Source organism: Condylostylus longicornis, unplaced genomic scaffold (genome assembly GCF_029603195.1).
Source record: "Condylostylus longicornis isolate FDR11 unplaced genomic scaffold, ASM2960319v2 ptg000017l, whole genome shotgun sequence".
Taxonomy (NCBI): domain Eukaryota; kingdom Metazoa; phylum Arthropoda; class Insecta; order Diptera; family Dolichopodidae; genus Condylostylus; species Condylostylus longicornis.
The window spans coordinates 2,362,654-2,379,136 of NW_026577986.1; the positions used below are offsets into that span (position 1 = coordinate 2,362,654).

General features: G+C 24.8%; 1 protein-coding gene across 1 annotated transcript in view; it reads right to left on the minus strand.

Moving 5' to 3' along the window:
* Positions 1–3,738: 3,738 nt before the first annotated feature.
* LOC129606054 (carbonic anhydrase 2) overlaps positions 3,739–16,483 on the minus strand; it is a 39,488-nt gene continuing 26,743 nt past the window's right edge. The window contains exons 3-5 of the mRNA XM_055516115.1: positions 5,655–5,813; positions 4,801–5,057; positions 3,739–4,733 (exon numbers count right to left, since the gene is read on the minus strand). Coding sequence (XP_055372090.1) covers positions 4,371–4,733; positions 4,801–5,057; positions 5,655–5,813 — 779 coding nt within the window. The 3' untranslated portion in view covers positions 3,739–4,370. The remainder of the gene's footprint in view (positions 4,734–4,800; positions 5,058–5,654; positions 5,814–16,483) is intronic.

The window sequence follows — 16,483 nt, forward strand, 5'->3', positions numbered from 1 at the left end:
GCAGTATGTATGTGAGAATAAAATGTGTAACATTTACTAAAAATTCTATAAGATTTTAAAATAATCACGAAGGCTACAAAGTTTTTATGGCATTGTTTTGTTAATTTTAAATTTTTTAAGAATACTTAGATGCAGCTGGTCATCTTTCTTCTTATTATTATTATTGCTTTTTTAGTCTATTATGAACACCACACATAGTGTAAATTATTAATTAGAGAATTTCTTTAATTAATTTAGAGAATTTAGTAAATTTTTATTAGTGACGTTTTAAGATCAATTGAAAGAAAACAAAATAATTTATCTGTCAATTTATTTTCACTTTTAAATATTTTAAATCCTTGTTCAAAAATGAAAGATCAAAAAATTGACTAAAATTAATTTAGATTTCATATTTGAATACAATTATGTATGTATATGTAGGTCTTTTTTAATTTTATAACAGTTTCCAACATGTACTCCATTGTATTTACATATTTATTTATCTTAAACTTTTTCATTTTGGGGTAAATTTTAATGCAAAACGTATATAAGATAACGTTCAGTTTCCGGACGCTCTATGTAGACTATTCGAACATTATTTGAAAAGTTTACTTATGGGTAAATTTCGTCCAGGGAACCGCAATCTAATTAAAACTTTTAAAGTTTTGATATGATGTTTGCTTTACTCAAGTTGTTTCTTTAAAATTTCGTTTTATTTAACGTTGTTATAGCCGCCCCCATTAATTTGATAATTCAGATTAATAAATCTAAAACTTATTATTTTACAAAAGTTTTAAATTTTATTGTAATATTTTGTATTTTAAATTACAAATTACTGTCAATTCAAAATTAGAATTATAAGTCAAAAAAATTTTTTAGAAAAATACAAATTTGAATAAAATTATTAATAGAAAAATATAGAAAAATATGTACATATAAATTTGAATAAAATTAAAATTTTAAAATGAGCATCAAAATGGATGAAAATAAATTAATCAATGTGAGGAACCAACTCTTGCAGACTTATGAATGCACTCATTCAAATTAATTATATTTCAATTCCGAAATATTTTAAAGAATTTTTCAGGAGTAATATAAAACGTATACAGAATTTACTTGGAGTAAATCAAATTTATGCAAAGAGTTTTGATTATTTTAAAAAATCAATAAAGTTATCAATAACGTAAATTCAAGTTTGAAGAACGAATTTATTGCGAAGAAGACAGAATTCATAGCTAAATTACAAAATAATTGGAACAAATATTTTGAACATACCCAAGGTCAGAGAACACATCACGGAGAATAAAAAATAGGAGCAGACAAAAATTAACAAGCCAAGGTAAAATTTATATGTCTGTAATAAAACATATTGCCATTACTAATTAAATTGCTTGAAACAATAATGAGTAAATCAATAAGCCCTCATAAGCAAAGTGCTGTAACACACATTAATACTGAGTGATTGTAATTTCTAAAAATTTAGAAAAATAATTAAATATGAAAAAACCAATTCAGAAATTTTCAACTATTATTACTAATCTTACAAGACACGCATTCATATGTACATGCATACATACGTAACTGATTAATAAAAAAAAATCTGATGTGGTCAGCACATAACCGACCGCATTGTGTATTGTCTAGTTAAATGAAAGTGTTACAGAATATTATAAAAATGTCTGTTGAATACTTCTTTCCAATTTTTAGGACATTAGTAAGCTTATAGTTAACATACCTAGAAAAATGTAAATTTGGCTCTTAGTAGAGTTTCGCTTTGTGCTACCCGAATTCCCAGAAATGCTCGCCAGTTAATCAGAACTCAAATATTAAATTTCAAGAAATTCCATCAATTCGTTCCGTAGATAGAAATCAATTTTCGAAAAATTTATATGTTCATTGTTTTAATGCGAGGAATTCAAATATTAAATTTCAATGAAATCGGTAATTTATTTCTCTTTATATACGCGAAAATGTATATTTGGCCCGTAGTAAACGTCCCGCTGCTGATGCCTGATTTCTTTCAAAAGTTAGCAATTTTCGCGGACGGTCGAGCAAAGCTCATATATGAAATTTCAAGTAAATCGGTTGAATATTTTCTTCAAAATGGTGAAAAATGTAAAATCGGCCCGCAAATCAGTTTTCGAGCCCTGATCTTTCCAAAAAATTTATATGTTCATTGTTTTAATACGAGGAATTCATATATTAAATTTCAATGAAATCGGTCAATTAGATCCCTTTATTTACGCAAAAATGTATATTTGGCCCGTAGTAAACGTCCAGTTGCTGATGCCTGATTTCTTCCAAAAGTTAGGTATGTTTGCGGATGGTCGAGAAAAGCTTATATATGAAATTTCAAGTAAATCGGTTGAATGCTTTCTTCAAAATGTTCAAAAATGTAAAACAGGCCCGCTAAAAAGTGCAGTTCCCGAGGCCTGATGTATCCCAAAAGTTGAACAAGAATGCCGTGCCATGGTGGAAATAAACCCTCGCCATGGTGGAAATAAACTTACATGTAAAATTTCATCAAAATCGGTTCAGCAGAACTTGAGATACACGCGTGCACACACAAACCGACAGACCGACAGATCGACAGGTTGCTAAAAATAGTATATTTACACTTCCCTACTATGGAGAAGTGCATTCCCACCGAAAACTCGATATGCAAAATTTGTTGCCGTCACATAACCTACCTATTGTTTACACAATACGGTCGGTAAAAAGAAAAAATTTGTTTTGACATGCGGGTTTTGAGCCGTAATGAGCCGTAATGGCTTTTGAGAGTAATTAAAGGAATATTATATTTGAAAATGCAATCGTTAAAGTACTTGAGACGATTTGCAATACCGCCGTTAATATTATTAGAATATACATTAATTATATAATTATATACGTACATATTCATTTGTTTAGCTAATAACCTAATAGGATTTCATATATCCAGAATCCTATTGCATCATAACCAATTTTTACTTTTTTTTTAATTCAATTAATCAGAAAATTTGGAAAGTCTCTCTTGCACTAAGATTTAATACAATAATGAACTATTAATGTTAATAAAAAAAATACTTTTTTTAAAGTTTAAAAGTAAAGGTAGTTAGTACACTAGGATCCAGGACAAATATGGGATTTAATAAAAACAACTTATTGTTCACTTCAACTTTATTATTATTTCAAACATAAAACATATTAATTAACATAATCGCAACGTTATTTTTTAACAGATATATATATACATATAAATTTATTCGCTTCACAAATCTACAAATATAATAATATATTCTAGTATTAATAAATTATCTGTATAATATAACAATATTTATTATATAAAATTTATTTTAAAAATTAAAAAAGTAAAATTTCAAATTACGTTATTTTCTAGAGGCACCATACGGTTCTGTATAATTATATAGTATTCTTTCCTTGATTCTATATCAATAACAAAATCTAAATGATTTAGTTTAGAGCTATGAGTACAATACACATAAATTTACAATATTACAAAAGCAACTGGTTAGTTCATTAATTTACGTTGGTGTTCATAAATAGTTACATAAGTTGGTTTTAATTTAAAATTTTCATTATTAAATTAATGAAACTGGCTTTATTACACAATTTTATATATAAAAATAATTTCAACAAGTAGATATATTTCATTTCTACTTTTTCACATGTAGATTTTTATTTTGCATTTTAATGTTATGCCCAAAATTTTGTCTAGCCATCATATTCAAAAAAATATTTAGGATGATCCTAATGTTTTGCTTATCTAATTTAATTCAATTTTCTTTAAAAAAATCTTTTGTATCAAAGCGAATTTGTTGTAAATTTTGAAAATATAAAAATATTAGATATTCCAAAAATTTAAAAAAAATATAATAAAAAAAGTAAAATTAATGTAAATTGGTAATGTGATTAAAAAATATTTTAAAATTTATTTTAATTTTAAATTAATAACAATATTTTGGCTTTAAATTAAGAATGAAAAAAATGTACATATCTGCCCTGTTGCTGCAACATTGACTTTACTCAAAATTTGCCCATTTGAGAAAGTTTTGGCCTTGCTATAGCAATATTTTATATTTTATTGTTAGCGACAAATTTCAAGTTGAAGTAATAGTGACAAAACAGAAATTTTCAGTATAAATAACTCAGAAAACGAGCTATGCCTTTGTTGCAGCAAAAGAACGAAATAAGGTTAATGTGTTCATCAGCTTATTTCCCATATTTATTTTTATTTTTGGTTATTTTTAATACGAATATCTATGAGCAAAAAATTAAAATGTTTATAAAATTATATTATTTGTTTTTGTATTATGTAATAGGAATATCCAGAATTTACATGAAATTATAATCATTTTCATATAAGTATTTTGTAATTATAAAAAAAAAATTTAACGTTCTCCAAAATCTCTTAATTCTCTATTGCCAAGTGGTAATGGTGGACGATAATTGTTGATAACTTTTCCATTTAAATTATCACATGGACATTCTTCTTTAACATCATAACAATTTAAATTTCTCATTGCATCCAATTGATCATGTGATACTTCAACTGGTGTTTTAAATACAATCCAAATAACTGATTCTGAGCATGGTGGTGTTGTTAATGATCCTTCATATGTCCAATATGTATGAATATCTGGTAATAATTTACCAGGATCACATGATTCTGGTAATGTTATACGATCACCTTTATGTTGGACAAATTGTAAAAGTTTTGTAACTTTTTCTAATTCATCATGATGTTTTCCAACCTAAAATACATAATATGTATGCAATTAAAATGAATTAAGAAAAGTTAAGATTAAAATAATCATTTACTTTTAAAAATACCCCCAATACAGCTAAACCATCTGGATGATTTGCTGCTTCACCAAATGTTGAATATTTTGTTGTATTCCAGTGTACCAAATGTAATTCACCTGAATATGATTTACCATCAACTGTATGTTCTGAACCTCGTCCATCGGAACAACCCCAATGACAATGAAATTGTTCTAATTTATAAATATTGTCACCTAATATTCCACCAGTTAATTCAGAATCAGTTCCATTAACATCAACACGCCAACAATAACCTATAAAAGAATATTTATATAAATATGTAATAAAATGAATATTTTTTAAATATTTTAGTAAGAAATTATATTTCAGTTTATTGCTTGCAATAGTTTTGCTTTTAAGCAACTCAATAGTATGTCTAAATTGAAGTAATTTAAAATTTCGCGAGAAAGAGGAGCAGCGGTTTATTCACCCCAAAATACTCCAGTTTATCATTAATAAATACTCGAACAAATGCTTTATACCAAGAGTTTAGCACGATCTTTGAAGCCGCGGTTGTGTAAAGAAATTCAAAATTTTTACCATTAAAATTTCCATCAAATAAAAACGTACACGTGTAGTTGAACCTATGAAATTTAAATAATGTTTTGATATTGTTTATGTAATAAAAAATTTCTTAAGCAGGTTAAGACTAATAATTTACAGTACATACACACATATATTAAATTTTATGTACCAAAACAATTTGAAATAATTCAGTGGAATTTTATGTTTTGTTTTTAACTTTGAAAACAATAAAAATTTCAACGATGAATATTATGACATCGTTTCCTAAATTCACTAAAGTTATATTTTTATGGTTATATCTATTATGGTGTTTAATTTATAATTACCTGGGTTAACTAAACTTTTGGTATTCTCAGGTACATATTTCCATGACAGTAGTTTTCCATGTAATTCACTGCCTCTTTTTGTTACTGAGGTTTGAATATTTACGGGTGATTGACGATGTCCAGATGCTTGCGGAAAAAGTTTTGGCCATTTTTCTGGTCCTGAAAATACATAAATCAATAAATAGAATGGTTATTAAGGGTATAATTATTCAATAAAGTAATAGGTATAATAATTTTAATAAAATTTTAATTTTTTTTTTGCATATGTTGTTATTGCAGTAATTTTCTGTTTGTTATTCTGCACGTAATTTTTCCATGTAAAAGCAAAAATTTTTTTATATTTTTGAAATTTTTCTCAAATTATCCAAAAATTTTGATATAACATTATATTACTCGTATATGTGCGTATGTTCTTTTTTAACAGGTGTAAGTAATTTTAAATAAAAATGAGAAAAAATAGAGTTGACCTTGTCAACTCTGTGACACCCGTACGAATTTGTTATCCTATGCGCGAATAAATATGCCATAACTGACTATGGGACAGACTATGACTTTAAGTTGCCGTGTTACCATATTAATTTATGCAAAATTTCAGCACTTTTCTGAGACATAGCCAAATGACTTTTGAAGTTGTACAACGCTTCGTACGCATTGGCTCTACTAATATATTCGTTTATGTGAAATTTCAATACCACAGCTTTTATAGTTTCTCAGATATAGCTAAATAAATTTTGAAGCTGTGTTGCAGCTACCTGACCCGGTACCCCGATCATGTCCAATTTAAACAGGGTTCTGCCACTTACTAAAATAAATCATTTGTGAAAATTTGGTGAACTTAGCTCAATTAGTTTTGTGTTATCGCTGGGAGAGACGGACGGACAGACAAAGCTAAATCAACTCAAAATTTGACGCTGATCGGAAACATACATTTGGAGTCTATATCTAAGACCGTTATTTCTTAGCGTTACAAACGGTAAGGCAAATTTAGTATACCCTCCGAACATACGTTCATACGGGTACAATGAGAACAAATAGGGTGGACCATATCAACTTTGTGATACCTGTATGAATGTTTTTTACAAGTAATTTGATATCTTAACACAAAAATTCAATTTTAACATTTTTCAGAATGGTTTTAATACTTAACTTTTTTGTACTTGATTTGCGTTCATATTGTGAATTTGTATGGCAGCTATTTTAAGAACTTATATAATCGCAACCAAATTTTAATGGAATAATGGCTTTGTTATTTCATAAACTTAATACGGTTTGCAATTCTCGAAATATGACCAAATTATTTTAAAGAGTGGCGTTGCACATATTTGAACTAATGCTGTGATTACATCTAAATTAAATAGGATTCTTGTGAAAACAACTCTTTAAAATATTAAACTCTAATTGGTAAAAATTTGGTTAGCCTAGTGAGGTTTTGGGTTATGGAAAGTATTTTTAACTTATTTAACAAGTACAACAAATTTTACATTAGTATTTATATTAAAAATTTTATTATTAGGAAAATTGCTGATAAATTTTTTATTCATACGTGTACACAAGTATTTCTGTTTAAGTAGCGCGATTATTAATTTTAACTTTTATGATCATACATACTCGTACATATTAAAATATAGATTTTTCACAATATTTTATGGCTTTGATAATGAATTTGCAGATAATTATGTTCATTATTTTGATTAATTTGACATTGATAATTTTATAGTGTTTTTAACCCATTGGTGTTCACAAGGGGATCCTCATTTTATGTGTGTTTATTTATTTAAAGAATAATATTTTTTGTGTAGCCATTCATACATAATGCATTGTACAAGCATGTAAATAAATAAATTAAATAAATAATTTTATTCTCTTCGCCCATATTAATATTTTGATCCATAAAGTCAAATCAAATCAATTTCACTTTCATTATATTGTTATCACTAGTGATATTTATTTCTTTATTTATTTTATTATGTGTATATTACTAATGTATGTAAATAATTCCATATATACATACATCCGTGAATACATATGTAAATATATTGAAGTGTATTAAATAATATGTGTGCGCTAAGTTACCGCTATTTAAAATACACTTTTTAATTTTATGTGTAGTTATTCTTTTCTTATTTTTTTTTTGATTTTTCTATAGTTTTTTTTTATAACATTATTGTTTGTTTAATTTTTAAATTGATTTGATTAGAATTGATTGAATGGAATCTAAAACAATATGGGAGCAAACTATGCTTAACTTAATTGAAATTTTATTGTTTATTTTTTAAGTTTAATAAATTCACTAGCGCAATTGTATATACAATATTGTGTTTATATAAATCCTATTTATGTAAATATATTTTGTATTATATGCATATTGACATAATATACATTTCAGTTTATTTGAAATTAAATAGCCATTTTTGCGTTTATTATAAAAGTGTTGTTAGTGTAAAAATTGTGAATACATAATATTATTGCATAAAAGTCAAGCTTGGATGTTATCCTAGTATGGTATTATAATTTGAGCCATTGTTTATCGGAACTGTTTTGAATTAAATTAGACACTATATACGATACGAGTTGAGGCACTTGTATATACACACATGCATATAAACTATTTGAATTTATTACCGGATTGCATCAGTAAGATAAGTGAACTGTTCCATAGACTCCTATAATGTATAGAGAATAAAGATGTCTGTGATTACGAAGGCTTGAGAATAAAGATGTCTGTGACTGTACGCATTCGAAAAGGCATTTACGTAAGCAAATTTTTCGCATGTTAAAAATTATTGGTTATTCAATCAAAACTTTAAAAATTGTATGAGAGTATACAAGTTAATAATGATTATTTTTCATTTAATAATATAAATTTCATATATTAAAATCTTATTATTTCTCATAAACAAAAATGTATGTAGGAAGTTACTGGAAAATTTTTAAATTGAAACGTTCTAAATATTATAATAAATTAATATGGTAGATGTGTACGTATAGAGTAATAAAAAAATTTATTAAAATGACTATTTTTTAATAAAAGTGAATGTAGATTTAATATTTAATAAAGAGTGACGATAATAAGTAGGAATGACAACGGATATTTTTACGTCAGAATATATAGAGGAAATTGCAAATTATTTTGACTGTTTTGTTCTATACTAATATTTTTATGCCTATAATAATGAAAATACTAAGTACATTTCTATATAGAATCACAATATATGCGGAGTATATAATAAAAGTATATTTTAAATTGGTTTCATTTATGTACATATTCCATTAAATTTTATTATTATGTACATACGAGTACATTCATATGTATGGGAAAATTTTATGAAAAACTGTGACATACAAATTCCAAATAAAATGGAAAACTTTGCAGAGTTTTATGATCCAAACTGTATGTAAATTGAAATAAATTTTTACAACAAATTTTACAATATATTTGTAAAATTTATTAGTGCGGTATATAGTGCGAATTATTGCGGTATATAAATTGTAATAAAACTTTGTGTTGAGACGATTTTGAGATCACACAGGATTTAGAATAAATAATAATGAAAATTGCGATAAAAATATATTTAAACGAGGGTGCTACTTAACTAAATTTAAAAATTATAATATATTGTTAGAATTTAAATTCATATACATATATATATAGATATACATATATATATAGATATACATATATATATAGATATTTTGTACATAATTTATTTGAATGTGTTTTCTTCAATAAAAAAAATAGGGTCATTTAAGGTCTCGCGGCATTAGTATATTGGAATGCAATTTCAATTATATTTCGTAATAAAATTTTTTTCAAATGGAAGATCATTAAACTTATTAAATTATAAGAATAGATAAAATTTTTTTCCTTATAAGCATGTACGCAATAATTAAAAAATAATTGCACGTGAACATGTAAATATGGAAAAATTATTCTTTAGGAAATTATTTTATTTTAAAATTATAGATATATAAAAATGATATTAGTATATATACATATTTTTGGAATTATGTAAAATACAATATTATATAATATTCTAACAAAGCATACAAGAATAGTTTTGCAAAGTGTTGTAAGTTATAGATAGTAGATTGCAAAGATGGAGCAATAGTGCACCGTAACCAACATAAAAAAGATCTATTCTGCCCCCCAACTTGATGTGGTATAAGCCCCTTAAACGTCCCCTCGAGACCCACCCTCTCGATGAATTCTAGTGAGTACGTAGTTCCTCAATATTTCCGTTCTCTGTGGTAAGGTTCTTGTTTTGTTTATTTTCTGAGATCTATACGTCAAGATTCAATTCAAATTCAGTGTGTAGAGCGTTAAGAATTTTATTCATTATATTATTAACTTTCAAAAAGATTAATTAGATATTAAATATTCTTTATAGATATTCAAAAATTTTTTTAAGATTTTTTATTTTTTCATTTCATTATTTCTCCTTTAATATTTTTGATAACGCGTTTTTGTATAACAAACAGTGCCAAACCGCTTGAAATTTTAATTTTTAAAACAATTGTTAGTGAAAATTTTTTTTGAAAAAAAAAAAGTTTCTGTATCTTACGTAATATAATTAATTTTTATAATTATTAATGCAATCTAAAGCACAATATTTATAAGCAGATTTATAAATGAGCTTGTTTTTGTGTTTTTTTTAATTTAATTATATTTTAAAAAAAATTATTTTTGATATTTTCTTATCAAAAATGTCATATACTTTATGAGTTTATTATGCCAATTTTTTCGCTCCCCAGTTTTTTTTTTCACATTTATTTAAGAAAGTTTTTTTTTTTGGCGTTATCTCATAATTTTTAACCTTAATTTGGAGGATGTCAGAGCAATTTGTACAAACATCTATAAGCATATATATATATGTACATGATTTAAGTATAAATTTTATTTGTTTTAGGTATGTATAAATAAGGCGTAAGATTTTTATCGCATATTCATACATATATTATGTATATACATGGTAAAATTTAACTATAGCACGAATTTAAAAATAAATTTGAGTGTGATAACGCTTCTTGTTGTCACGCCTTAATTTGAAGAAATTTTTTCTAATCTACTTTTTACTTTCTATACCAATTTTTTTAAAAGGTGACTTAAATATTTTAGAAAAGTTAATTAAAGAATTTTATATTAGTGACAATTGATTATTTTATCAAATAATTCACAATTTTATCAGGTAATTCACAATATTAATAGTATAATAAATATAAAATACATTTATTTCTTTAAATGAAGTTGCAACCACTTGAAAAATTTTTGGATTTGTGTAAAGTGATGATAAAAGTTTTGTAATGGTTTTGTAGCAATCACTATTCTGCTTAAAAATACCTTCACTCCCTCGTATCTTTTATTTGATTTGAGTACAGCAATTACATCGTTTGCATATATTGCATTTGTTTGCATTTTTATGATATTTATTTGCATTGTATTGTTTTTAATTATATTAATAATAATTTTGTATTGTCCTCCTTATATACGACAATAAACAACTTATCCTTAAAAGGATTAAATTTAAATATCTTTAAGTAAACAAATCAAGAATATTAATCGTTTTATGCACTTAAGTTTATGGAATATTTAAAAGAGAAGATTTTATATTATAATAAATGTTGATAAATAAGTACTTATTATAAAGAATAGATTTTCAAAGGATATGACTACACCTTAATATTTTTAAAAGAACAATATTATAACATTACTATAAAAGATATATCAAAACAATATATTTGGATTGGGTTCCATTTATTTATGAAACGGAGAAAATTTCATAAATGCAATGAATTCAAAATTAAATAAATTGTTATTCAAATCGTATAGCACCATTTCTTTAATATTGTTCAATTATAGTAATAAAATCAAGCCCCTCAATATATGGAATATTAATAAAAATATATGTAAATGTACATATATCAAAAATGTCCTTATATTGACAAATGGCTTAAGTACTGCTTCTATTTTAATTTTGATTATAGTATTTCATTTAGTTATTATACACTTTTTCCTGCAGATTTTAGAAAGGGAACGACATTGTACATATTGTGAATTTAATGCCGAAAAAAAAATTATATATGTAAGAAATATTTTAATATAACGACTAAAACGTACTGTTTTTGAAACATTTTCATTGAGATGTTTCAATGAGCATGAATGTAACAAAGGTTCATTAATATTATATGATTTAATCTTCGAGAGCGAAATTAAAAACTTCTCAGAGCAAAAATATCAAAATGTCTTTTAGTAAAAATAAATATTTTTTTTACAGTAACTTCCTTGTTTACTATTACGAGTACACGTAATTTCGTTAAATTGCAAATTTTCTATTTAAGTATGATTTCATGTAAATTTTGACTATGATTACATGAAATCGTAAATAAATGGTTAACACGAATGATCTCTCGAATGTTTGGAATATAATTAATTATACTATATGAGTAATATTTTCTACTAAGTAAGGGAACAATGCTGAGTTTGAAGTATAAAGAAGGGTATTCAAATATGCTTTCCAGGTATTTCATCTTAGTAGTTTCTAAATAAGTATTAATAATTTGGAAACGTCTTCGGGCGTCAGATGATCAAACAAAATTGATCTCTTTTACACGAAACACTTTCTTTTAAAGTCAGTCAATGATGACGTATCATATTAAATTTGTAACAATAAAAAAATGGTTTTCAAACTATTTAATTCCAATTTTAGTTTTAGAAATATTTTTCTACATACTGAACAAAACTTTGAAGCGGAACTAATTGATTGATATATTATTAAGTATGATCAAATAAATTAATAAATTTGATGCGAAAACTGTTATAATAGTGTGGCGCCAAAAACACTATTTTAACAATAACTGTATTGTTATACATTTAATTATTATTAATGTATGTATTTAAATATAAAATTATTTTTTTATAATGATATTTGATACATTATTACAATATTTATATTTTTTACATCTGCCTATAATGTTATAAAAATTGTGTAAGAAATAATTTGTTTCTAACTCTAACAACACTATGGTTGAAAATCCATGAAATCTATATCGTAAGCATAGTAATCAACTAAGCGTGTTTTTGGTATGAAACCATCTGTGAAATTAGAATCACTTATCTTTGAGTTTGGTATAATTTTTCTTTTTTTAATATGGAATTCGTGTTTTATATAGAGTAATTGATTGCAGTTAATTTTTTTGCTCAATTTGGAATAATTTTTAATCAAATCTTTAAAATTATTATTTACCCAGTTCGTACATACATATATATGTATATATGTAAATGAGAATGTAATAAATGAAATAATGTCTCTGTTAGGCGCTTCTTAGGCAACCGACAAAAAAATTTAAAAAATCTGTTTTAGTGCGTTGTTATAGTAAATACTATACCTATCCTGTACTAACTTTTTTTTTCTAAAACTTGGTCCATTAAATCTATGATTTGTAAAAAAGTATATATTTCCTTTTAACAATTTGAATCTAGTGTTTGTACTTATGCAGATTTCAAGTTTGTTTTAATAATGAAAGTGATCTGTTGGAATACATGATTCATTATTACTATATTATTAAAATTTCCATTGATTTAGGAGTAAGTAATTATGAACTGATAATTTTCGAAAAACTTGTGATTTTCCAAAGTATAAAAATTAAATTGCATTACTTATTAAATTAATTGAGGTACATAGTTCATGTACATCTGCTTAAAAAATTTTTGAGATAGATAAACAGTTGAAATTTTTTATGCAAGTAAATTTATGCGAGAAATCGATTTCTTTAAAAGAAACTTTTTATCTATTTAATTATGTCCACTCAAATTCCTGAAAATACCATTTTCATTTAGCGATTTTTTATATTTTAAAATGACAAAAAAAAAATATGCGATTCCATAAATTCAGAAAAATAGCGACTACTTTGTATTATTCCGTATTAGCATAGATCAAACATCACAATTCCAAAAAGTCTTAACTATTTGGTGTTTTTTAAATTTGCGGTTGTAGGTGCCTGGATTTTCAGCAGGTTGTTGTCATTGACAATTAACTTATTTGGTTAAAAGCAAGTTTTTTCCCTCTCTTCTGAAAGTTATCGCCTCTTGAATTTAGTAAAATTTAAATTTTTGGCTCCTTTTATTTCAGAAACTGTAAGCTTTTTTAAATTTCTATAAAAGTAAAAAGCTAAACAGTAAATTTCTTGCTATCTACAAATATTATTTTCCTTTACCGTCGCATATAATGGTTGAATTTGACCATTTTGTAATACTTTTTTAGTTTTTATTTTTCTCCCAAAAGTATGCAATAATTTATTTTTTATATCATAATTTGGATTTGACATATCATAATATGTAAGTTTGTACAAAATATTGTATCATAAAATAATTTTGATATAATGAAATAACTTAAGTAAACGATTGTGTTTTTTTAAAGTTAATTCAATTGTTTAATGGAAAATTACTAAATTACCCCACTTTTTTGGTTTCATCCTACTTTATTTATTCTATTTGTAACTTAACAATAACTTTACTTAATTAGCAAAATTTCTTATACTTAAGTTAACAAATTATTTGCGGAAGCTTTAATAAAATTAGATATTTACATTACTTCTTTAGCTATGTAATATGGCAGATTTAAGAATTTTTGGAATATTGGATTTGGGATATTAGATTGAAAAATGCAGACGAGTATTGTTATCGGTATCCCCAAATTTTACAATTTTATTTACTAACTCCTTTAGTTTGAAGTTTAGACCTTAACACGGACCAATCTTTGCATATGTTTGAAATTTATCTACATAGGTATAAAACTTAAAAAATAAAGAAAAATTATTCAAAGCGATTGACGCTTAAGTTCGAAAATAAAAATAAGCAAATAAAATGTAAAAATTCATAATGCATAAAATTTATTCAATTGGAAAAGGTCATTGTCTTACTCTTTAATATTTCACACTTACAAAAATAAAATGAAGAAAAAAATAATTCGAAAATTTTTACAAATTGTTAACAAAATCATTACAATGAATAAATCACTTATGAAATGTAATAAAAATTATGTGATCAATTAAGTATGAAATATGTTTTTGTTTTTTGATTTCATGAAGAAATGTATGTGCATTTTGTAGCTGAAATTTTTGAAACGTAGTACAACAAAAATTATTTCAAGCTGATTCATATTGTTATATATATACATACAAACATTTACATATAAAAAAATTCCACTTTATTTATGCGAAAATGTTTACGATCAACTTAATTGAATTTTATGATATATTAAGTGAAAAATTAATTAATATTAAAAATTTTAGATATTTTTGTGTACTGTGTTCGACAACATACTACTAATTTTGAGATTTCGATTTCTTTTTTAGATTCTAAGAAAGAAATTTTGAATATTCTTGTAAATATGGAATCCTGAAATTTAGTTCTACATATTTGATATTGTACAGTATTATATCTGTGTACAAGATTTCTATACTCCTCTGAACAAATTAACTTGATTAAATAACATATTCCTTTACTAATTGAATATTTTAATTTATATTAAATTTTGTTGGTGATAAAAGAAATTTATTCTTATTTTATATTAATTAATTATATAGCTTTTACCTTTCGAGTTTGTTTTTTGTTCTGGATACTTAATTTATTTTATTAATGGGAAAAACATAAATTAGCGTTTATGCCGAAATCGAAGAGTCAAATTATAGCATATATGTATACGCTTAGAAACATTTTGTTTTATACAACCTAAATTTTTTTGTAATTCCTTTAAATTTACGAAATTTTATTATACTGATCATTAAAATTTTTTTCTCTTCATTCGACTGAAAAATCTATAACTTTTTTAGTCCAATTATGTTCCAGACATTGGATCGTAAATTGACTGGACTCGTAAATTTTTAAAAATTCTGGACAGTTTTGTAGTAGCTTCATGGGGTGTAGGCAATGATTTTTATTGTGAGGCTTATATGTTTCTTTCCTTCCATATTTGGGCCCTTAGACTTGCTTTAAAAAGCTCAACTTTCTTATTATATTTTGCCCACAAAACGAAAAATTATGGCACTACTAACAAATAAACTTTGAATATAATGTTCTTTAAAAATATTTTTGTAGCAATATAAAATGGGGATGGAAAATAAAATAGCACATGGGATTTCTAAGGATTTTCTTCATTTTTTGTGAAAATTTTTAAAATATCGCTTATTATATTCAGAGAAGAATTCACTTATATTGTATTAGTTATATTCTACTCGGTGTACATACATAAGTGTCGATAATGGGCAAAATATAAATTGGTGAAGAAATCACAAAAATACATACATTTTATACTTTAAACAGTCTGTCATTTCAATCACGTGATTCAAATGATAATACTCAAAATGCGATAACATTTAATTTCTAATCAGTCAATGTTAAACTTAATTTAACTGTGTCAATTTTCAATTGAATTGCTATCAACAATCAATCAAAAATTTTCTAAATAAAAACTGTGAAACATTGTTTAAAACACGTTTTTAAAAAAAAACTGCTTGCCTAGATTCAAATCAAGGTTAAGGTTATCAAATATTTTTTTGCAAAATATTTTTTTCATATTACTTATGTTAAAAATATTAATATTGCCTATTATCTTAACATAATCAATTAATCGCACTATATTTAGAACATTTTAATTAAAGTGCAATTAAAAAATATCTGACCAATAACAAAAGTGAAAACCACAGAAAAAAAAAATAAGTTATTGAATTATGAAAACCAGATTTAATAATATTAATTCGGTTTAAATAAACAAAAAAAAAGAAAACTTGAAATTGATTTAAATTTAATTTAATTGATTTAGCACGTTTATGAT